The 23,633-nt window shown below is 44.2% G+C and overlaps 1 protein-coding gene across 4 annotated transcripts in view; it reads right to left on the minus strand.

Annotated features, from left to right (window-relative positions):
* Positions 1-23,633, minus strand: part of LOC144792108 (myoferlin-like) — a 2,487,894-nt gene that overhangs the window by 144,830 nt on the left and 2,319,431 nt on the right. Inside the window, exon 23 of one of the 4 annotated variants that reach the window (XM_078666978.1) lies at positions 11,540-12,821. The exons of the other annotated variants lie outside the window; for them this stretch is intronic. Within the exon in view, the coding sequence (XP_078523104.1) occupies positions 12,513-12,821 (309 nt within the window). The 3' untranslated portion in view covers positions 11,540-12,512. Of the gene's footprint in view, positions 1-11,539; positions 12,822-23,633 lie in introns of those variants that run through there. 4 annotated transcript variants of the gene reach the window in all.

A 23,633-nucleotide genomic window follows, 5' to 3' on the forward strand; every position in this document is an offset into this window, starting at 1 on the left:
AAACAAAGTTGTCATGTTTATGCGGTTGTCAGAAACTAATCTCTTCTTATTTATACGAGAAAGTTTCTAGTGACCTCTGAGCTAGCTGGAACTCACAATTAAGTCTAATATATTCGATAGAGACCTAGGAGACATAAGTCCTACGTCAAATCTATAGGATATGTTATTCCAAAGCGCAGAGCCTATTGGGAATATAGGAACTACACTACAGGACGAAGGCCTGTCGGTTAACCAATGCAAGCTGGGAAGCCCAGTAATATTGTCGCAGGTCAGGTAACGCGATTCCTCCATTGTACCACCCTCTGATCAATATATGTGTCGCAATGCGTGGGCTTTTCTCATTCCATAGGAGAGCTCTGACCTCGCTCTCCACACAGTTAAAATAGGTATCTGGGACCCTTTGGGGGGTGATCTGTAATACGTATAGAAATCGGGGAAGAGCTAGCATTTTAAACAAAGGCGCTCTTCCAAGCAAAGAGAGAGGTAGCGTCCGCCAATGTAGTACGTCTTTATTCCAAAGCGCAGAGCCTATTGGGAATATAGGAACTACACTACAGGACGAAGGCCTGTCGGTTAACCAATGCAAGCTGGGAAGCCCAGTAATATTGTCGCAGGTCAGGTAACGCGATTCCTCCATTGTACCACCCTCTGCTCAATATATGTGTCGCAATGCGTGGGCTTTTCTCATTCCATAGGAGAGCTCTGACCTCGCTCTCCACACAGTTAAAATAGGTATCTGGGACCCTTTGGGGGGTGATCTGTAATACGTATAGAAATCGGGGAAGAGCTAGCATTTTAAACAAAGGCGCTCTTCCAAGCAAAGAGAGAGGTAGCGTCCGCCAATGTAGTACGTCTTTATGAAACCTGGTCAACGGGGCTGAGATTAGCATCATAGAAGCGGCCGGGTTTGGGGTGATATAGATGCCAAGAAAGCAGAAGCCATCTGTAGTGACTGTGATATTGGTGTTATTAGGCATCCGCAGAGTAGGGCCCTATAGCATAAATAGAACAGATTTCGCTCAATTAATAGTATATCCCGAATGGGAACTAAAGATTGCAAATATGTGTAGAATCCTGTGGATCGATGCCGAAGGGGCTGCTATGTAGAGCAGAACGTTGTCGGCATAGAGAGAGATTCCGTCTTCATGTTGGTAGTCCACTTCTGTAGTGTAGCTCCTATCTTCCCAATAGGCTCTGCGCATTGGAATAGTACCTACAGCAGTAAAGGCCTAGGCCAGACGTTAACTAGGTCTACTACTGTCGATGCTAGACTTAATTTTTGGCTAAGCTCAGAGTTCGCTAGAAACTTTCTCGAATGTTCAAGGAAGGGATTAACTCCCCAGATTAGACAAGAAGGGATTTAGTTTCTGACAACCATAGAACATGACAACTTTGCTCTCCCCTAATCAAGAGTCAATCTCGAGAGTCGTGTGAGCACAAGGCAATTATTTTACTCAGTCAGTACGTGCATTCTTAGTCTCATCAGAATGTAGAGAAAAGGAAGAGACGGGCGTGTTCAATAAAAGATGTTATTTATTGATCAGTCTCTTTTCTCGTACAAGAGAAATGGATCGATATTATTGCAATACTTATAGTTAAGTAAAGTGCATACATTAGAAGCAATAGTATAAAATAATACTGTAAAAACATTGATATGGTTTCTGAGCCATATGATGTTTAAAATGATTAAAATATATTTACATACACATATACATTTGACTAAACGTACTCAACTGGTGTTTCTAAATACGCCTACCCCGTGTACCTGACCTAAGTCTAATGCGTGGGCGGGAATAGAAAGTTACAGTTTAAGTTAAGTTTGTTTTTGCCAAGTGAATAACTAAAGAATTCTCTGTGAGGGGTTATTCAGTTCTGTACCTGGAAGTTAGGATGGATGAGGAATAGTATCTCTTTCTCTGCTCTCGATATTCCAGGCTGCCTGCGAGGGCTGCCCAGAAGCGCCGGTGCTGGGTCTCTCGGCTTGAGATAGCAGCGCGTCTCTCAGCGCGTCAGGAAGGCGGGGCTGCTGCCAGCGGGGTCTGCTTCTGCTCTCGGCTTCGGCAAGTATGGCTGCTCCGTCTTGTCACCACGCGTGTGTTTGCATAGGGCAAGGTCGGCAATATTTATACCTTAAAGGTGCCGAGATTGACGTAAGGATGGACATAGGTACGTCAATAAAGATGTCATACGACTTGCTCGTTAGCACATTCTTTTGCAAAAGTTCTCTGTGAAATCAAAACAATGGCCGCACGGATTTTCCAGGTTGTCATAGGTTTGATTTGTTATGAGAACGTCGTATGCCTTATCAGGGGCTGGAGGAATGTCGCTTGTCTAATTAGATCTCAAGCGTTATGACCTAATCAGATAACACGTTCCTGTGCCGTAGTGTGACTGCGTCAGATAACGGTATCTGCATCATGGGGGTTTTCTTGCCTCATGGGCTGACTGTTAGTTAACTTGATAGTTAGTTTAACCAGAATAGGGTCAGGAATAGGGGGACTGATTCAGAACCTATAGAAATACACGACACCCACTCCACGCTAACTATGGTCATATCTACTAATCTATGCATAGTATAACATAGTACAACATACTATAGAGTAAAGTGTATACCTTACCACCCCAAAATACATAAATGCATTTCGAAATTTTCAAATATACTGAAAAATTGCAGTCATATATATTGTATGCACTTAAGCTATGAATTAAATGCAAAAGTAAACACGCATTGTTATGCATTATTGCTTATTGGTATATGAGAAATACACATGAAATGGCTCTTAATATGGCTATACAGAAAGGAAGTTCGAGACCATTTCATCACATAATAAAATATTTGTGAACCTACCAGCGGGCAGCTCAAGTCTATATAAAGTATCTAAAAATAGAAATCTTAGTTCTCTAGGAATAGTTTCTTACTTTAAGCAGAAGATCAGTGTCCCGGGAAAAAATATGTAGAAAAATATTTTAAGGGGCATGCTGAAAAAATTGCTGTCCGTGAACTGGATTGTAATTGTTCATGTGACTTTATTTTTAAAGTTGAAGGCCGAATTCAGGGAACGCCGTGTGCGAGTTTACTCAAAAGTCTCTATTTCTGTTCTGGAGAGAACATCATATCATTCAGGCTTTCGAAAAAACTGTCAACAGCTTCATGGGAAAGTTCCACTAAGTCGGAAATAGGGGTAACCATGCATTCGTGCGCATGATTGTCTCCATTGACATTCTGATTTGCATTGCTGACAGAAGGTCGTACCTGTTTGATGCTGCTTTCATCTTGAACTTCACTACTCTTCAATCGTAGTGGTGAAGATTCCAGGAATGCCGTCATCAGGATTGGCAGCCTTTGAGGGCAGCACAAAGCGTGAACCTTGGTAGGAACCAACAGTGTATCTGCATCCACTGGCGCATCCGATTGTAGCGTCAGACAGGTGTCTAACACGCATTCTTCTCCGCATAGCAGACACCTTAGTACAGGTAAAACACACCTTTGCCACATTGGTCGAAATGATAGAAACCAAGTCATGTTCAGGTCTCTAAGCCGGGAGAGTCCCAGGATTTTTGATATCCGGTCCCGGTATCCAATGGCTAGGATCGTATCTTCCATTGTCGCGAGAGTTTGATCTGTGACATGGGTTGCCATAACGAAAAATAAGGACTAGGAATAGGATTCCTGCAATTAGTCCCAGGATCAGGGGAAGTCCGCCAAAAATCGAATGGACGAAATCTGGAAAAATACCCAGTATGGCTTTGAATGGTGTTAATGCCATCGAAAATACTGTCTTAAATACCTTTGAGACCCCAGTGGTATCAGAAATATTTAAGATTTCGCTCAGGATTTCCGCGAAATGTACGGGGGAATTAGTTGATAATAATGTATGTATCTCTGCAGTCGTCCTTGCGACTTGTAGATCATACGTTTCTTTTGATGACGTGAGCCTTGTAGGCGTCTGAAGAAGCACTGTTTTCATTCTGCTTAAAGTGTCTATTCGAATAGAAGTAATTTTCAAACTGGGCCATGCCCTTGCCTCCCTGTCTGGAAAGGAGCTGGGGAACAAAGAACGTCCACAGCACTTGACCTTCGCTGTTGTAGTTACTAGATAAGGAGTCCCGGGCATAAGACTGCAACATCTGCGGTCTACAATAAGAATGTAACTCCCATTATAGAGTCTTTGAAAGAATGGTTCTATTTCAGTTGCAGGTGCGCCTTGCTGGTGACATGAAAGGTTGTATGAATTCCCTTCACAGGCTCCATGCAAACTAATTCCGTTACACAGAAGCGTGCCGCTTAGTGACATATCACAATTGTTGCCACTAAGAAACACTTTCTGTCCTTTATTACTGACACATGCATGTGAATAGGGCAGGTTCCAAGTTGTTTTAAGGTACCCCTTTCCCAATTTCTCGTACATGCCAGCCTGTATATATTTTTGCCAGTATTGAAACCTGAAGGTTGAGATTGGAATATTTATGATTCCGTGGATTATCCATTCACTGACAGGTCGTTCTGACATTGTCATTGGTAATCTTTCTAGTTTTTCAATGCTCAAGATTGTATAATCAGCACCCTTTTGCGCCATACCGATTTGTCTATCAGTAAGGTTAAAGATTTGGAATAGTGACGTTGTGTTGATTAAACGCCAAGGCACATAGCCTGAACGCAGATTTTGTAACGTCCAGCCAAGCTGTACAATGGAACGCAATTGTGACTGTCCATGTTGTAATAACAGTAAGTCTTGCGATAATATATCGATTGCTGAAGACACAATGCTGTCCAATGAAAAAATTCTGGAGGACAGAGTCATTAACCCATTGTCCACTACAGAAAGTGATTTTTCCAAATTGATACGGTCAATTTCCCGTATTCTTTCTGCTGTCTCAATTTGAGTTACCTTCCAGGCCTCATTGTATGCTGCATATACAGAGGCTGCTATGAAACACTTTTGACGCTGTTTGCGTGGTCCCAGTATGAAATCACGCAAGTCAGCACCATCAGTAAGTAAAGTTAGGTGTTGCTTAATTTCAGGCAGTGTGGAAGTCAGTAGCCATTGAAGGCATAATTTGCCCACACTGTAGGTTGTTATTATCCCTGGGTGATGTCTTTGGGGATATCTAGGGTCTGGCCTGGTCATTTTGAAACCCTGTGTTTTATTCAGGAATCTATCTTGACAGTTATTTGTATCTGTGGGCCAGATCAACCATTGTTTCCAATCAGGATGTGTTCTGTTTTGGTTTAATATATGGTTTACGTCTATCTCTTCATCTGTATCAGAGCTATTGCTAAACATTGTTGGCTTCGGAATAGACGGGTTATTTAAATCTTTGATTTTGGCTAAGCCAAGACAGGTGGTTTGTTGAACAGTGTCATTTAAAAATATCATTTGTTCTGGGATCATGCAGGCTCTAAACAAAGCTTCTATACCCTGTACTTGCCATTCTTTTGTACCCCAAACACTTTTCAAATCAACATTTTTGTCCCAATAATCAAATCCAAAAGTATTCATTTTTTCAAAGAATGAATCTGAATATATCAATTTTGTGTTGGTTATCATGGTTTTCATCCCTGTCTTGTTTGACAATTTAAAATAAAATGTTTCAGCATTACTTGTGTTAAAACCTGAAAAATATGAATATTTGTCGTAAACGGTTCTAGAGCTTCCTTTTGGAGGCGTAGCACAATGTTCCCATTGATTATAATTTAAAACATTTCTAGGTTGTGCAGATTTATGCAGAAAATGGTTACCATAATGGTTATAGCAATACATACTATCATAATTTGTAGAACCTTGCAAATAATCATGTTTTGTAAATTTAGCAGACATTACTAAGTCAGACATCATATTGTTAATACTTTCAAAGTCCCAATCATCAGCAAATGAGTTTGGTTTTGCAAAGTCACTCAAAGAGATCTTGATTTGGTGTGGATATTTCAGGATCTCGACCGGACCATACATTTCATAGTCAGTGTTGTCCCAGGCTACCCCACCAGGTATAGGATTGGCTGTGAAGTTGGCTGAAGAAAGTTCTGAAGAAAGTTCTCTTTTCTCGACGTGTGAAGATGTGTGTGGTTTGAGGACCAAGTTGATGTTCTGACTTGCTGTGTCCATTTTAGCATATTTTCCCTCAATGAAGCGTCCCAAAGTAAATACCATGATGAGCCAAAGTATGAGGATAAATGCACCAAAACCCACCCAAAATTCAATCCATGGAGAAACCAGATATGTTTCTTTCAGTTGTTTCAAAAGTTCCTTAGCTTTGTCTTTAAAGGATTTTGATGATGGCTGTGTCTTTGATTCACTGAAGCCGTCAGAGGAATCATCGAAGTTGATGAAGTAACCGGATGCAGTTCTGTCAATTGTTCCAATTGGTTCAGGATTTCTGTTTTTTGCATTTTCACTTGGTACTTCAGTATAGATTGGTGTGTCTCTGCTAAATGTCTTTATTTGGGTTTTCAGAGGTCTGAGTTCTATTGCATTGTTGCATAGTCCTTCTTGTTCTTCTTTAGGCGTTTCGAATGTGATGAGCCTTTTTGTTAGGACCTCTGTGCTGGTAGCAAACCTTGGTGTTCTGCTACTTATTGGGAGTCCACTTGGCCTACTGTTTGTTATTGGCCACATGTTGTGGTTTTACCAGGTCGATGGATACAACTCGGTTCTCCTTTTTTCCAGCAAGTGGCGGTAGTACAACTGATCTTGTCCCGTTGACAGACAAGACAGGAACTGCTTTTCTGTAAGAAGGCCCAAATTCCTTCTTTACCGCGATCTTCTCCCTGACTAGATCCCCGACTTTTGGAATCCAGACAGGTCTTGCTGGGACAGGTGGTGATTCTTCAGTGGTCGTTGGCTGTTGTTTCAACTGTATGTTGCTCAGGTCTTTTCTTGTTTTGTTTAAGTCCTGCAAAATAGCCAATCGGTCTTTGACATCAAAGGTTTTTTCTATTACCACTGAAGTCTGACTATCAAGGTCAGAGATCAACATCCTAGTTCCGAATAATAATTCGTACGGACTGAATCCCTTCAGAGAATTTCTTGGCAAGTTATTTAGACTACGTTGGACACTTATTAGATGTTTGACCCACCCAGCTCCCGAACCTAATATCCTTTCTATTATAGATTGCTTTCTGCCTTGGTTTTTTCTTTACACCATCCCGTACCCTCAGGAAGGAAGTGAGAAGATTCCCGCTGGGCTGTGCTCATTTGGCCATGTTTCCACCCCAGGCTGGATTGCCTGAGTGAAAACAATGGTCGAACGTAGCATGCTCTTAGCGTATATGCCATTTAGACTCGCAAATCTTGTATAACAGTCCGGACGTCAGCCGAGTGCTGGTGATCTACATTATAAGTGGAAACTAGCCTGTATATGTTAATCGCAAGCCATTCTTTTTGCTGATAATATTATCTGCCTTGATTCGACGAGGTATTAAACTGCTTCTCTCCCCACTGCGATCTCTGTTGCAGTTTGGGCAGTTTTTTATAAACATGGTGTAGTGCAGGCTCATGCCTGGCCACCAGTACCGTGATTGTAATTCTTCCAGAGAATCTTTTAATTTAAGGTGTCTGAGACCCTCGCCCATGTGTGCGTCTGCGATTAACAAGCTTCTCCTGTCCATGTTTGGAATCACTCTATCCCCCACTCCAGGGATTCGAGCAAAAGGGACGGAGTTTGCATCGATTATGTATGTATAATTGAGTGGATAGTTGATCGGTAACGCTGAGCAGTCGCCTTTTGATGACGTTTTCACCGCCAGCATTGTTTCACCGTCAATGTATTTTAATGTACGCTTTTTTCGATCTACGGGAGCCGATTTAGTGGCTGCCGCTGCGGCTGTTTCAGCCAATGAATTCCCCACAACGTGAACGCCATCACGTTGATGACTCAGTGAGTGTGTCACGTGAGTCTTTGGTAGTTCTTTTTGTAAAAGAGCTATTTGTTCCCAGAGCAGTCTCTGCTTTATTGGTGCATCTGTGTCATCTTTGTAACCGTTTTGAATCCATGTCTGCAAATCCTTGTTGTATGATTTGACGCAGTAATATGAATCTGACACTATAAGTGTCGGGAATTCGCGATCCGCATTATCTAGCGCCATTTTCAAAGCTATTATTTCAGTTTGTAGTTCTGAATTAGTTTCTACTGAGTGTGATTTTGTTAATAGAGGTCTTAGTTTACCTCCGCGCCACACTTCTTTTTTAATCTCACATGTGGGATTGTATGCATGTTCTCCCCAAACGGAGGGTTGAGCATGTCCGTCTGTATAGATTACACAGGCGTAATGTCGTAGAGGCAGAATGTCGATTGGCAGAGGATACGTCTTTTCATATTTTAGATTTTTAGAAAATTGTCAACCATGCTATGCTTGATAATTCATATCCTACGTACAAGACTGTCAGATGGGCAATTCTGGACTTTTTGAAGTTGAATTTGTAACCCTCTGCAGCGAACCCAAGTATTATGGTGTTCACTCTTTTCAAGTGAGTCTCCAAGTCATCATCTGTTAAGTAAATGTCATCGACATAAGATAATGCTTCATCATCATATAGTTGTAGTAATTCTGTTACTCTCGCTGAGAATACCCCCGGGCTGTTCTTGTACCCCTGGGCTAACCGACAGAATTGTTTTTGAGTGCCATTTACTGAGAATGCAGTTAAAGATCTGCTCTCTGGTGCTATGTTTTGACAAAAGAATCCATTGGAGATGTCCAAGGTTGTTTTGTATTTTTTGCGCACTATGTTATTCATTAGTGCAGCACTGTGTGAGTTTTGCACTGCAAAGGTTTTGCAACATGTGTTAAGGTGTCGGTAATCCAAAACTAGACGGTACGAATTGTCTGGTTTGGAGACCGGAAACAAAGGATTGTTCATTTGTGAGGTGCACGTTTCAATCACCCCCTGGTATTCTAGCTGATCTAGTATTTCATTTACTTGTTTTTTAGCTTCTTGCTTAATTGGGTACTGCCTTTGTGCAGTTGGTTGTGATTTTAACTGGATTTTGTGAGGAGGAGAATCCTCATCCCATCCTACATGATTTTTATATAAAGCAGGTGCTAAGGCCACTGCCCACTTTTTAGCAAGTGTGTATTTTTTATGAATCGGTATTTGATTCGAGAAGGCAGGCATAATTACTTCTTCGCCATGAGGGCACTCCCTGACAAACTCTGGTGGCCAGTCTTTTTCAGCTAGAAGGATGTCATAGCCTTTGGAGAGGTTATCCCAAAATAGTCCCCTTATTTTCCTAGTCTTATCTCCCTCTATACGTAATGTTATCTCGTATATCTTGTGGGGCTTGCTAACTCTGGTGTCTGCAGTTTCCACTTGAAGGTATTCATTCGTGTCCACTGTCTCCAGATGATTCATAAGGACTTTGCGAGCTATGCTCACCTCTGCTGCGCTGTCTAGCATTGTCTGAGCCCATTCTCCGTTTTTCAGTTGTGTCCTCAGTATTCTCGGCATTTTTAACTACCTTGGTACTGGCTACCTTCTTTTTTGGAAATTGTAATTTCTTTTTTTTGAGCAGGTTCCTTGTCTTTGGACTTGGCGTGCTCTTCTGATCGTCCTCTTCTTTCCGATTTCTGCGAGGAAGTCTGAAAAGATTGAGAGGGACGTGTATCAATGTCTTGATATCTATCAGGTTTTTTAATATTATCCCTATTTCTAAGGTTATATCTATTCCCAGAGGGGTCACTCTGCGGTGACCTCTGTCTTTGGTTTGGAGATTTTTTCGCCTAGGAGACCTTCCTCTGGACTGGAATTTCTTTTCTTTAGGATTGGATTGTTTGTTTCCATCCCAGTTCTTTTTTGGTGAATTATTATTATTAAAAAATATTTTTTCTGGACTTGTAGTCAGTTGCGGTTTTACTGGTATTCCACCTAGACTATCTCTGCCTAGTTCTTCATAGGATTTTTCTATGATTCTGGCAATTTCCGCTGGTTGGTCTGCTATATCTGTCTCTTTTAACCTCTGGCGGATCGCCACGTTTGCTGCTTCACCTTTTATGTTGGCTAGTAATATAGCCGAAACCTGTTTGAAATCTTTTAGTAATTTCATACCAAGAGTTAAAGCAGGTTCTGGACCGTATTCATCTTGAATTTGTTTTAGCACATCTGGTATCACCGAAATGGATGGGACACCGTGCGTTTTTGTGTAGATGGAAGCAAAGACACACCCTCCTTTCAGACTCCGTGTGCTCTCCTCCCCTCAGATTAATCAACACTAGTGCCCGTAATTCAATTTGCAAGTGGCAAAACATGTGTAGAATGTTTCAAAAGAAGGGCTATGTAACAAGAGAACACACGAAGAGAATAGTGAAGGCCAGTTAAATAAGATAAGGTAGAGAAGAATGGTGGGACCCAAACAGTGGAGTAAGACATGGATTAATCAGTCTAGACATGGCTTTGCGAACTCAGCCAGACCCTGACATCAGTATCACACACAAGGACAAAGGTTGTTCTTTAACGGGAAAAACATGGAGCAGCTGAAAAAGGCAGAAAGACCATTTTACCGCGTTAGCCGTGCTGCCTGAGTGAGGCAACATAAAATGGGGAAAACACAAAATGGCGGCTGTAGCGAAGCGGGGCCGAAAACTACGTAACCTCAGACCCTCCTTTTGCCATACTCAGGCAATGCACAAAGAAACCCATGTTAGTCTGAGTCAATATCAATGGTCATGAGGTCACTGAGATGTTGTTGCACCATCATCTTAATGTGTTCTGTCTGCTGTGCTACTGGTTTGGAGACACAGATAGTGGCACAGAGTCCACAAATGGCTGGACCACACTGTAGACAAAGACAACAAGAAAAGACAAGTGCTAAAATCATTCCGAGGAAAGTTAGCACTTTCCATCCCCAAGTGGACAGTAGTCCCCAAAACCATCCCATCACAGACCAATCTCCAGTATCTTGGTGAATAGACTCAGAGATGACATGTAGCTTAGAGATGGCTTGGTATACTGTAGGGGCATTGTCAGGAATATAAATGCAACAATTAGACCCAATCAGTTTACAGACTCCTCCTTTATCTGTAAGGACTATGTCTAAAACCATTCTATTCTGTAAAGTCATAAGTCGATCCGCCTGAAGTTCAGCAGTCAAATTCTTTAATGCTCCAGAAGTTACATTGATTGTGGCATCAACCACGCGGACCAACTGTCTGATATTTTCGCTATTGGCCATCGGACCCCAAAAGGGAAGAAACCCTTTCAGAACCCCCCCCCCTTCTTGCCCTGCTGTATCTTCCGAATCCATAACTCCTCTAGCAACTCTCTTTTTGTGATAATCAGCAGGAGCAGTATATGTAGGAGGGAGGAGAAAAGCTATATAACACGTCCCCGAGAAGTATGGGGAAAGCCATGTATAAGCTTTGTCATGACAGATAAAATATGTACCTTGCGATGCCACCAATGGTGCAGGGGTAGAAGGAGTATAGACATAAGTATGGGAGCAATTGCTCCTCTCTTGCTTAGTTTTGGTATTCTGGCCATTTATTTGCAAGCACAAACGACCTCTTTGGGGTAATACCCAAATCGGTGTAGAACTCTGTTGCTTAAGCTTGTCAGTGAGGCTGAGAGTATAACGAGTTATATTCCACCCGTCATATGCTCTCTTCTCGTCTTTGGGAATCTTGATAATATCAGCAATCTTTGCCATCGTTACAATGCCCTTTATCAATGAACTGTGACTGAAATCCACTCCACCATTATAGGATCCACCAGAAGGATATCGAAGTAAGTTCTGGTATGCATTGGAAAACATAGCCAGATAGGCCCAAGCAGAACCTTCGTATGAAAAGGGGAGGACTAGATACGGCATCCCCCTTTGTGTATTATGTGGTATGAGACCACAGACCCAACAATCAGTAACATTTACTATCAATTGATGCTGGTGTAACAGTTGAATGAACGGATTATTAAGATATTCCATTCTTCTCATTTGCTCGTGGTCTGGGAGTGAGTAAAATTTATGCGGAGAAACAGTAGTAGAGGGAGTTAGAGGGGCAGAAGCGGGAACCGGTACCAAGTGTAGGACGTGAATAAGCCATCCTATGCATGCTAATAAACTACATAAACATACCAATACACATAGTGCTACGCTACAACGACCGAATAATAATTTCTTATAAAGAGCTCTCTTCATCATTTTAATATCACTTCCTTTCCCTGTACTATCCATTACTCTAAAGGCGTTGCTCACTATAATCTTCCTTAATCACTTGGCTGTGATTGTTAGCCGTCCTTTGACACTGCAAGTCCTGTTGACCTAGTCACTATTCAGGTCACAGCTCAAGACTCCTACCTTGACCCTGCAACTTGATGGATAAGGGAAAAAAAGGTAAGTTTCTTTTTAAACAGAATTAAAGGAAACCAAAATTAATTGTCTTTAGGCAATCTCTTTCTCAGATTGTATCGTCTCTTTCCAGGCGTTGTTTGGTCCTTGAATAAATGTTCGGGATCTGTGGTGTTAAGTCTCAGGTGCACAGGTACAGCTTCTTGTAAGACATCATCGTCCTCCTTCTCTGAGCTAGTCTAATCCAGGCGTGCACTGCTGAATGGTACGAAGCTGGGTACCTTCTCGCACTCACTATCACCGATACCTTCTCGGACCCACTGGTCATAAGGTAAAGGCAATGGTAACCTTTTGCAATGCACGCCGTGGATCCAATTTTTCTTTCCCAAGACCTTGACAGCTGTACGAGTTGTGAGTAACACTTGTCTCGGCGGCCCGCAGCGAGGTTCCAAGTTCTTTTTCCTCTGGAAGTTCTTGAGACACACCCAGTCCCCAGGCTGGATGGAGTGTCTGGGATCTGAGGAGGCCTCTGGTAAAGGGTTTTGGACCTGTTGACAAATAACATGCAATTTAGTGGTGAGATCATGCAAATAGTCAACCAACAGCGGGTATGGAATATCCGAGTACTTTTTGGGTCTGGGGACTTCCCAGACATTAGCTGGGCGTCCGAACACAATCTCGTATGGGCTAAGCCCCAAACGTAAATGAACAGTCGTTCTAGTTAAAAGGAGTGCCAAAGGCAAGGCATCAGGCCAAGAAAGGCCCGCGCTGGCCTGAATCTTTGCTAACTTAAGTTTGAGAGTGCCATTATAGCACTCTACCAGACCTGCTGACTGAGGATGGTTTGCCGCATGGAATTTCTGTCTAATGCCTTAACCCACACACACCTTTTGCATAATTTGACCTACAAATTCACTTCCATTGTCACTCCAGACAATGCGCGGCAAACCAAATCTCGGGAAGAATTCTTTCAAAAGTATTTTTGCAGTGGACAAGGCAGTGTTGTCCTTTAGAGGGTAGGCCTCTATCCATCTGGAAAAGGCACAAACCACCACCAGGACGTACTTGAGATTATTAAAGCGTTCCATATGGATATAGTCTATTTGCAGTACCTCGAATGGGTACGTAGGGGGTGCAAAGTGACCTGCTGGAGTTGGTGTTCCCTTTCCTGGATTGTGCATCAAACAGACAATGCAATGTTTCACCACATTTTCTGCACATTTAGGAATACCCTCATTCTGCCATACTGGAGCTAAAAGCTTGCATATACCCCTTGCATTAATATGGGCTGGTCCATGGGCCATAGTAACTACAGGCAGTACATACGCATATGGTGGCAACCATCGTTGATGCTCTGACAATTCTGTCCAACATCCCATACTATCCAACATTCCCGTACTCTCTCTCCACGTACTCAATTCTTTCTCGGTGGCCTCCTTCTGAATCACTTTCACACTTTCCACTGTGTCTTCACACATACCACCTTCTGCGACCCATCATGCAGGGCCCACAACATACATACGACTTTCAATATTCCTCGCTGTCTCCCTCGCTATCTCGTCTGCAAATGCATTTCCTTGACCCACTTCATCAGTAATCTTTTTATGTGCACTGCACTTCACAATCGCTATTTGAGTGGGCAAAGCAAGTGATTCAAGAAGGTCAGTTACCAACAAACCATGCTGTATCTTGGTGCCGTGGGAGGTAAAGAATCCTCTTTCCCTCCACAAACGACCAAAACTATGGGCAACGCCAAATGCGTACTGACTGTCAGTATAGACAGTCACTCTTTTCCCTTTCGCCAACACACATGCTCTTGTCAACGCAATCAATTCAGCAGCTTGCGCTGAATTATGGGAAATGCGTGCAGTTTCTACCACTGTGTACAAAGTTGTTACTGCATAAGCAGCTGTGGTTTCGCCATTTGGAAGCTTGAAACAAGACCCATCTATCCATAGGATCCCATCCGGATCCACAAGTGGTGTATCCTTCAGATCTATTCGACCCTTTGTTTCTTCTTCTGTACGAAGAAAACAATTATGCTGATCTTGTACATGATTCGCATCCAAAATAGGCAACAATGTTGCTGGATTCAGAACATTACATCTTTTTATGTGTATATGACTAGCTAAAAGTGTCAACTCATATCCAGACAAGCGAGCACTCGTTAAGTGCTGAGTTTTCGTCCTGTTAAGAAGAGTATCTACTGCATGTGGCACCATAACGTTAAGAGTATGATCTAGCACTAGTCCAGCAGATTGACGAATAGAAATTGCCGCTGCTGCTGTTGCTCTAAGGCAACTAGGTAATGTCTTAGCTACTGGATCTAATGTTGCAGAAAAATAGGCACACAGCCTTTGTTTGTCGCCGAATTGTTACGTCAGTACTGATAATGCGCAACCTTCCCTTTCATGGACATAGAGAGTGAAAGGTTTACTAAAATTTGGAGTACCCAACACACGAGCAGTACACAAGGCAGTACGTAAATCTGAAAAACTCTTTTGACATTCATCAGTCCAAGGCAGAGGCTGGGGCGTATCTTTAAGTGTAAGTGCCAACAGAGGTTTAGCAAGTAGGGAAAAATTCGGAATCCACTGTCTACAATAAGAGGTAATGCCCAAGAAAGCACGCACTTCTCTTTCTGTAGATGGCACAGGCATCCGTGCAATTGCATGAATACGTTCTGGAGTCAATCGCCTTCCCTCCTTCGCCAAGAGATGACCTAAATAGGTAACTTCTTGTCGCCAATATTGTAACTTGGAAGATGATACTTTATGATGTAAATCAGACAAATGTAGTAAGAGCGACACAGTTGCAGTTTTACAGACATTTTCCGAATCAGCAGCGATCAACAAATCATCCACATATTGGATAAGAGTAGCACCTGAGGGCAAAGAAAACGTGTCAAGCTGAGACTTCAAAGCTTGGCTATATATTGAAGGACTTTCACAATAGCCCTGAGGTGCACGCTTAAACCGGAAGCTTCGGCCTCCGTGAGAGAAGCCAAAGAGATCCCTACTTTCTTCAGCAATAGGAATGCTAAGGAAAGCATTCTTAGTATCAATAACCGAGAACCAGACCGCTGAAGCAGGAATCATAGTAAGCAAAGCTGTTATATCTGGCACAACAGGGAACTGAGGGACAACAATTGTGTTGACCTCTCGAAGATCAATTACAAAACGGTACACGGGTGGTTGAGAGGGATCAGTACGTTTAAGAATAGGCAAAACAGGGCTATTGCAAACATTCCCTCTAGTCTCTTCAATCACAACCTTCTGAACCAAATAATGAACAATAGCCAACACAGCTCTCTCACCATCACTAGATATTTTATATTGGGGAACACGTGGCATCTTAACATTGTCTTTAACAGTAATCACATATGGTGGAATTTGCAATAAACCAACATCATTCCGACCCACAGCCCAAAGTGTAGCAGGAAGTGAACGCAACTCGGGTGGTAGCTGTTCTTTAGATACATACATCGGAGAAGTCAATTTATCACCCAAAGTGAGGTGCACACCAGAGGGGGAACAATACAGTGTAGCATGTAAACGTTTCAATAAGTCCAAACCCAATAAATTCTCTCCGCATCCTGTTGTTAAAAGGAGTGGAGCTTCCAGATCGTATGGACCAATGGAAATGGGCAAAGGGCAAGAAATAGGATTTGAAACTGGGGCGCCAGAGAATCCCACAGAAACATTTGTTAAGCCAGACAAAGGTGCCCCAGGGAGTTTAGAATGCATTATAGAACTTCTCATAGCACCAGTATCCAAGAGAAATGGTTCTGTAACACCTAATGTCATAACATTAACATAAGGACCTTCCTGATCTACTGGAACTGATACGACTCCCTTACTTTGCCTTTGGCTGTCCTAGCTAGTATGAAAATCAACGTCCTCATTATCGAAACAATAGTCATCATTATAGTATTGTGCAGATTGAGAATTCTGCTGATCAAAGTAATTTGTAGAATCCTGAGGGGGAGAGGGACGTCGTCCCTGAGTCGACGCACCACGACCCCTACCTCTGGATATGGATCGAGAATCACCACGACCCCGTGGCGCTAATGGTCCACCATACCGCTGTAATAAAATTGGACAAGTATTCTTAAAATGACCATCTTCCTTACAGTAAGCACACTGATTAGGGCCCAATGGAACTCGTGGAACTGAGGGTACTGGCTTCTGTAACAACCTCTGAAACTGCGGTGGTTGTGGAAATTGGGGCTGAGAAGAACGAGGGGGATAAGCCTGTTGCAGAAGAACCTTCGTTTTTAAATCTTTAGTATTTTTCTCCGTTTTCTCCTTATCTTCCTTATCCCTATTCTCATAATATTGAGCAGTAGCCAATATCTGAGCAGTGGAAGAGACAGCCCACGAACTTTCCGGTTGTTTTAATCTATGCGATAATTCCGGAAGTAAATTAAAAACAAACTTATCTACGAATAATCGCTGTCCACCTTCAGTACTCATGTCTTGCCCACTATGGTCGATGAAAGTCTCCTCAAAACGAGTAAAAAAGTCGGAGACACTTTCATCCGTCTTTTGCTTACACGCCGCTAACTTATCGCAATTAACGCGCACCGCAGGCATCATAGTTTTCATCAAATCTACTATTCTTCCAGGTAATTCCGTAATCAAGACATCCGGTTTGGCACCACCTACTTGTCCTGCATCCGCAGCTGTAATGGCAGCCCAATCACCACCTAAAGCTGCCGCATGATCCTGCCTACGAATCTTGGTCCATATTGCTTGTGGGACTACATTTCCCATAAGTAAGTCAATATCTGCCAAATTCATAAGACAAGCGTCAACAGTCTGGGACAGCTCTTTATAATACCCAGCAGGATTCTTACGAGGGTCCGGTAAAGACTGTTTAAGTGCCAATACTTCTGATCTTTTCCAAGGGTCGTGTACCCATATATGCTGAAAATGAGCAGGAACACCTGGATTAGCACCTGCTTGAGGAACCTCATCTCTCAATATCGGAGGAACTTCTCGCATAGGATATTCTGCCGTCTTACGACGAACCGCGGCATCAGGCTCAAGAGAACTTTGAGAGAAAAAGGCAGATCGAAAAATAACAGGTTTCTGAACAGCATGCTCTACAGCAGGACCCACAATAAGTCCCTTATCAAATTGATCCTGTATTTCGAATAAATCCTGAGGAGGTGAGTCTAAATCAACATCTCCCCATTCTTTAATCAGAGTATTGCACATAACATTAAATACGTATCTCTGTGTGGGCATGTTCCATTGAAGGAAAGTATCTAAAATATCAGGTATTCTATACTGTACACGACTCATAATCCAATTCCGAGCAAGAGAATCTAATTTAGTCCGTTCTTCCAAATCCGGAAACTGACTACGGGATTGTCTCCTAGACGACGCAGGAGAAAAGTAGAGAGGCCCAAGAAAAGGTGATAAAATACCTGAAACAGTATCGACTAAATGTTGTCGAGCTGTAGGGGAATCTGACACTAAAACAGGAGACAACGTATTCTGTAAAACAGAAGAAGAATCTGTAGCAAAGGAAACGACAGATGGAGAAGGCTGAGGCGCAGGAGATTGGGGTGCAGATATCGCTGGCAAAGGGGGCGGAGGTGGAATCACAGGGATAGGCAACTGTGCAGGAACCAAAACAGCTGGATTAACAGCAGGTTGCAATGGCAGTGCATTAGCACCTAACACATAAGGTGGAGGTAATGTCAACAAATGGGACATAAAAGAATCATCATCAGACGTTTTACTCTTTGATACAGTAGGTAATACAGGATAGCATCTATCTATTGCCATACGATGTTGCCTTTCTGATACCTCAATCACCTGATCAGCTTCGTCATTTTTAAATTGTTGGGCAGCCTGTAGAATCGACATACTCTCCTCTTTCTTATCTTTCTTTATTCGCTTAATTTCTTGCTGTTTGGCTTCCTTACGCCATAGGCGAAATGAGTCAAACATTGCCTGCCGGGCTTTTCTTTTGAATAGAATAGTTTCTAAATTATCTAATATATCAGGCTCAAAAGAACCATTTGGTGGCCACTGTAAAACACCATCTTTCTTAGTGTATCGGATCCATGTTTCATTAAAAACAATAGGACCCAGACCATGTTTCGAATACAGTTCATAAGTAGGAGTTCCAACTGGAGGAATCGGACAAGAGTCCTCTAGCCGGGAATCCCTAGAACAACCAAAACAACAACATTTCTTAAACTTACTAAATCCAGGCATTTCATAACAAACTGGACTTCCTTACAAACGTCAAGGGATTTTCAGACAATAGAGTCACAGCACAAGCGTACTTACCCCTTGGCTTCGGTTAGCGCGCTAATCGAATAACAAAATACAAAAACAAAGAGAGTGGGCGCTACCCACAAATACTTAACTAAATGCTTTTCTCACGCCAACAGATGTCCATCTATCGTCTCGCGATACCAATCATCACCAAAGGGCCAAGGCAGGGCGACAGTCAGGGCAGCAGTCGTCAGCAGCCGTCGGGAAGGAGTAGCTACGCTTCAAAAGACCTTCGGTCCACTTCGACATGCAGGGATCCCTCACGTGGTTCGCGAAATACTCCAGAATTTTCTTGCGAAGCTCCTCACGACTCTCGGGCAAATCTACTACCGCTGAAGTCGCCCACACGTTGGGCCGCCAATTGGAGAACCTGACCTTATGGGCCAGGTGGCGCAGGGCACGCCTAAGATCTCTGAGTTCACCTGCCTCGACCGACAGAGACACGAGACACTCTGTTAGGCGTAGAAAAGTAGTTTTATTAGCTGCAGCTAAGCACAGTTATCTAAGAAGTACCACACAGGTAGGTTCTCAAGAGACTGCCACTTCAATCCGTGGCGCACAGTCTATTATACAACACAAGTTTACAATGACAACTCTCAATATACACAAAACTGACAAATAGGAATAGTTCGAAAACAAGCTATCGGATGTCTAAAACACACCCTCCTTTCAGACTCTGTGTGCTCTCCTCCCCTCAGATTAATCAACACTAGTGCCCGTAATTCAATTTGCAGGTGGCAAAACATGTGTAGAATGCTTCAAAAGAAGGGCTATGTAACAAGAGAACACACGAAGAGAATAGTGAAGGCCAGTTAAATAAGATAAGGTAGAGAACAATGGTGGGACCCAAACAGTGGAGTAAGACATGGATTAATCAGTCTAGACATGGCTTTGCGAATTCGGCCAGACCCTGACATCAGTATCACACACAAGGACAAAGGTTGTTCTTTAACGGGAAAAACATGGAGCAGCTGAAAAAGGCAGAAAGACCATTTTACCGCGTTAGCCGTGCTGCCTGAGTGAGGCAACATAAAATGGCGAAAACACAAAATGGCGGCTGTAGCGAAGCGGGGCCGAAAACTACGTAACCTCACAAGTGACAGCTATGCAGCGTCCTCCAAGATAGTGCGGGCTCTCCCCATCACCCCGTGGAGTCTTCGGAGGATAAGGGCCATGTTGCAGCCAGGCATAAAGCCCGACTGGTCAGGGTGGACAATCTTACAGATGACTGGGATTAAACGATTGGCTAATACCTTGGCAAGATTTGAACTTCGGCAGTCAACTATGAGAAGGGATGATAAGATTCACACCTCATCACTGGCTTGCCCGGCTTGTGTATGACGGTAATGGAGGCCAGCATCAAGTCTGGAGGCAGCAATCTGGTCTGACAACTCTCCAAGTACATAGCCCGAAGGGCAGGGGTTATCTTGGAGGACACAAGCTTAACCAGTTCCATTGGGCGCCCGTTGGGGCCCATGGCCTTGCCCGATTTAATTCCGTTGATGGCAGTCGCGAGTTCCTCTTCCATGTGGTCACCCTCCAAAGAGTTGCTGTCTTCTGGGGTAAGGACTGTCACTGGAATAGTGAATAGGAGGTCTCTTGAGTATTGTAAGGTAGTACGGGTAGTGAAGGAGCATATGGATGCAAAGAGAGAGGCGAAGGCTTCGGGAATGTGCTTTGGATCTGTCACCAGTTCGCCTCCATCCGTCTCGATGAGGGGCACCCATCTCTGAGAGGCCTCCCGCCTCTTCAACCACACAAGCATTTTACCGGTGGCATCACCCAACTCATAAATTCTATGGAGTGTCGCCTTATATTTCACGCTGGCTGTTTCTGTCTCTAATTGACGATAATCTAGGAGTTTATCACTCAGAGTGCGGGCAAGCTGCTCGTCATCACTGGTTGCCACCCCATCCTCTAGCTTCCGAATCTTCTGTTCCAGGGACTCTAACCTAGCCGTCCGTTCCTTCTTGTTTCCTGACATCAGGGAGAGAGCTTAACCCCTGATAACTGCCGAAGGTCCCCCAAAGCATACAGTGGGATTGAACTGTGTGTGTGTTCCCAGTAAAATAATGATCTACATCTTTGAGCAAAGCAGTCTTGATCTGTGGAATTTACAGGCACCAGAGGTTTATAGAGAGGGTGAAGCGGCGGTGTGCCTGAGGCAATGTCAGTTGATTAAAAACTGGGGAATGATCTGAAATACCCCGTGCCAGGGACCTAGTGTCAGTAAAATAGGAGAGGTTGTCAGTATGTGTAAGTAGGTGGTCAATTCTGGACTGACTGTTAGGTGCCCCAGAGTGGAAGGTAAACATCAGCGCCATAGGGTTGAAAAGGTGCCAGAGATCCACTAGACCAAATGCCAGGAGAAAGCCCATTAGGGGGGAGGTGCAATGCAAGTCCTGGCGAGGGGGACGACAGTCAGCCCGGCCATCTACGGCAGGGTTAAAATCACCTCCCAACACCAGGAGGCCAGGCGGAACACCTAACAGGAGTTTACCCAGGTAAGACAACGTGGTGGCCTTCAGTGCTCGAAGAATATAAATCGAGAGTACGTTAAGGGATTTTCCCTCCCATGTCCCCGTTATCGCAATGTATCTGCCGTGCCCATCAACCCAACTGTTATGTATTATGAATGGGCATTGCTTACGAATAAGAATGCCTGTCCCTCTAGAGCCAGTCGTAAAACCTGCATATGCCACCAACCAATGACCACAGCGATCTAGTGCTTTTGAGGTGTTACCAATGAGGTGTGTCTCTTGCAGAAGGGCGATATCAGGACCTTGTCTCTTGAGGTATTGTAGTACAACCCCTCGCTTAAGTTTATCAGCCAATCCATTGACATTCCATGGGATTATGCAGAGTGGTCTTTTCACGTTACAATCTGACACAGTACGTGTAAATACATTGGGATGCTATTTGCCCCCCTCTCGAGTATATGTGACAAAATGTGGTATGCCAGAACCGCGAACCCTGAGTGTGTATGAGTAGAGAATGTAATTTTCATCACTGCCATCACGATAAAACAACAAAAACAAAGTAAATAAGTCCTCTCACCCCCAAAACACCCCTCTCCCTCCCCCACCGTGCCTCCCTGCACGAAGGGGAATGAACCACCCCCGCCTCCCCAAACTTGCAGAGTGCCAATCGCCCACCCTTAAAATAATAAGGAACGTGATCCAACCCCACTCCCTGGGGCATCAAATCGTATTAGCGCATTTACCCCTCGCATTAGCCCCATAAACATTCAATTAAGGGATAACAATCTGCAAATGGTAGAAAATTAACGATACCTCTCAACAGGAAACCAATTCGGTCTGAGAATTATGGGCAGCAACATCAAATGACATAGTTGTCCTGATACCAGACAGTTTTACGGAGAAGCATTCTGTATCTGTAGGGACATGGCAGTGTAGGTTTCGCTTACTGTAGACCTCCGTCACACAGCTTCAATCAGCTTGGCTCTGTTCCGCTGAATCCTTCATTGTGGAGTAACCGTTCTGTGGGATCCAGGCTGGTGGCCGGACCTGTCTTTATAACCATTGTCATGAGTTGATTTAAGGTTCTGTTTGCTGACCGTGCGCCAGCTGTTAAGCCAAATTGAACACTCGCGCCAAGAGAGGCCTGGGTGGTGCACCAGGCTTGGATTGTCCACCTGGCAACCGTCGCACCCTTTCAATGGAAAAGTACTCGGACAGCCCCTTTGGCTGGAAGTGTTGCAGTATCAGATATTCAACAAATAGGTCAGCTGCTTGCCCCTCGGCCCGTTCCGGCACACCTAGTATGCGAATATCATTGCGTCCCATTCAACCTTCATAGTCGCCGAGTTGGCGTTCAAGCACATCTTGATGGATTTGGAGTTCAGATACTTAGCGCTAGAGGAGGTCAGTATCAGACGTTAGGTCCTTGGTCATGGTTTCAACCTCGTTGATGCGGTCAGCCATTTTACGCATATCCGCTCTGATCAGGAAGGTGCCCACCATAGTAATGGCTGTTAAGATTTCTTGCAGCGTGGGGTCCGGTTGATTTCCACCAGATTTGGGGTTAGTTTGTGTCTCATCCTGGCCTTTTTCCATGCAAATTTTCAAGCTTTACTTGGACCGTGTCCCGGCTGCAGCGGCCGCTCACCATGGTGCAAACGGTGGGTTTGATGTGCGCAAGGAGGGACCAGGCTACTCACCGCCACCTGCGCAAGGGACAAATGCCTCTCCCGCCTATCGGGTTTCACCAGTTAGGCCTAGATCATGAAATGAGACAATCCAGAAGAGTGCACACACTGAGGTGGAGGGAGTGGGGGGACACTAGAGTACTGTAGGTATCTTTGCTGGACCCGCAAAGAATCACACTCCAACGAGTCCTTGTTTCATAGAAGGGTGAGGTCTAATTCAATTATAGGGAAGAATTCAGCTCCCCCCCTCTGGCAGGTAATCCATTGTGTCCGCCTCCCATGCAGACACTTCACCAGTGATCGGTAAGTCTTTGGAGCGTTCCTCTCCCCCACCACCTGAAGGAGCAAGGGGTCCGGTGACTGTCAGGCGGCCCCCCTCGCAGGGTTAATTGACAAAGGCAGGCTCAGAATCTGCACCTCACTGTTGAGTTACTATGTGCCAGGCATCCACAATCACTACAGCAAATGGTGAGGGGGCTCCCTCCTCACACCCCATCACTCGCAATGGCTGAAATGCAGTCACACAACTGCCGTCGCGGTACGCTGATTGCATAATTAACTAAATGCAGGCTTTTCCAGCCAGCTCCTGGGATCCAGGGCCTCCAACTGCCGCCGCTGCTGCCTGCGCGGGCATCCGTAGGCCCACATGATGTGCCCAAGAAATGGCCAGTGCGTCGTGGGGGGGCAGTGGGGGCAATTGAGAACTCACCGCTGATGTTGTGGCTGGCAGTCCGATTCAGCACTGCCCTCTAGCAAGGAGACGGGCCCAGGATGCACACCGCAGCCACGGTGTCAAGTACAAGAGTGTGGCCTAAGGCTACGCAGCACGTCTCGCATCTCCCTCCACAGCAGCCCAGCTCCGGCCGGCCCGCTGCACCGGGATGCCGCAATTCGAA

This window comes from Lissotriton helveticus, chromosome 11 (genome assembly GCF_964261635.1).
Source record: "Lissotriton helveticus chromosome 11, aLisHel1.1, whole genome shotgun sequence".
NCBI classification, from domain to species: Eukaryota; Metazoa; Chordata; class Amphibia; order Caudata; family Salamandridae; genus Lissotriton; species Lissotriton helveticus.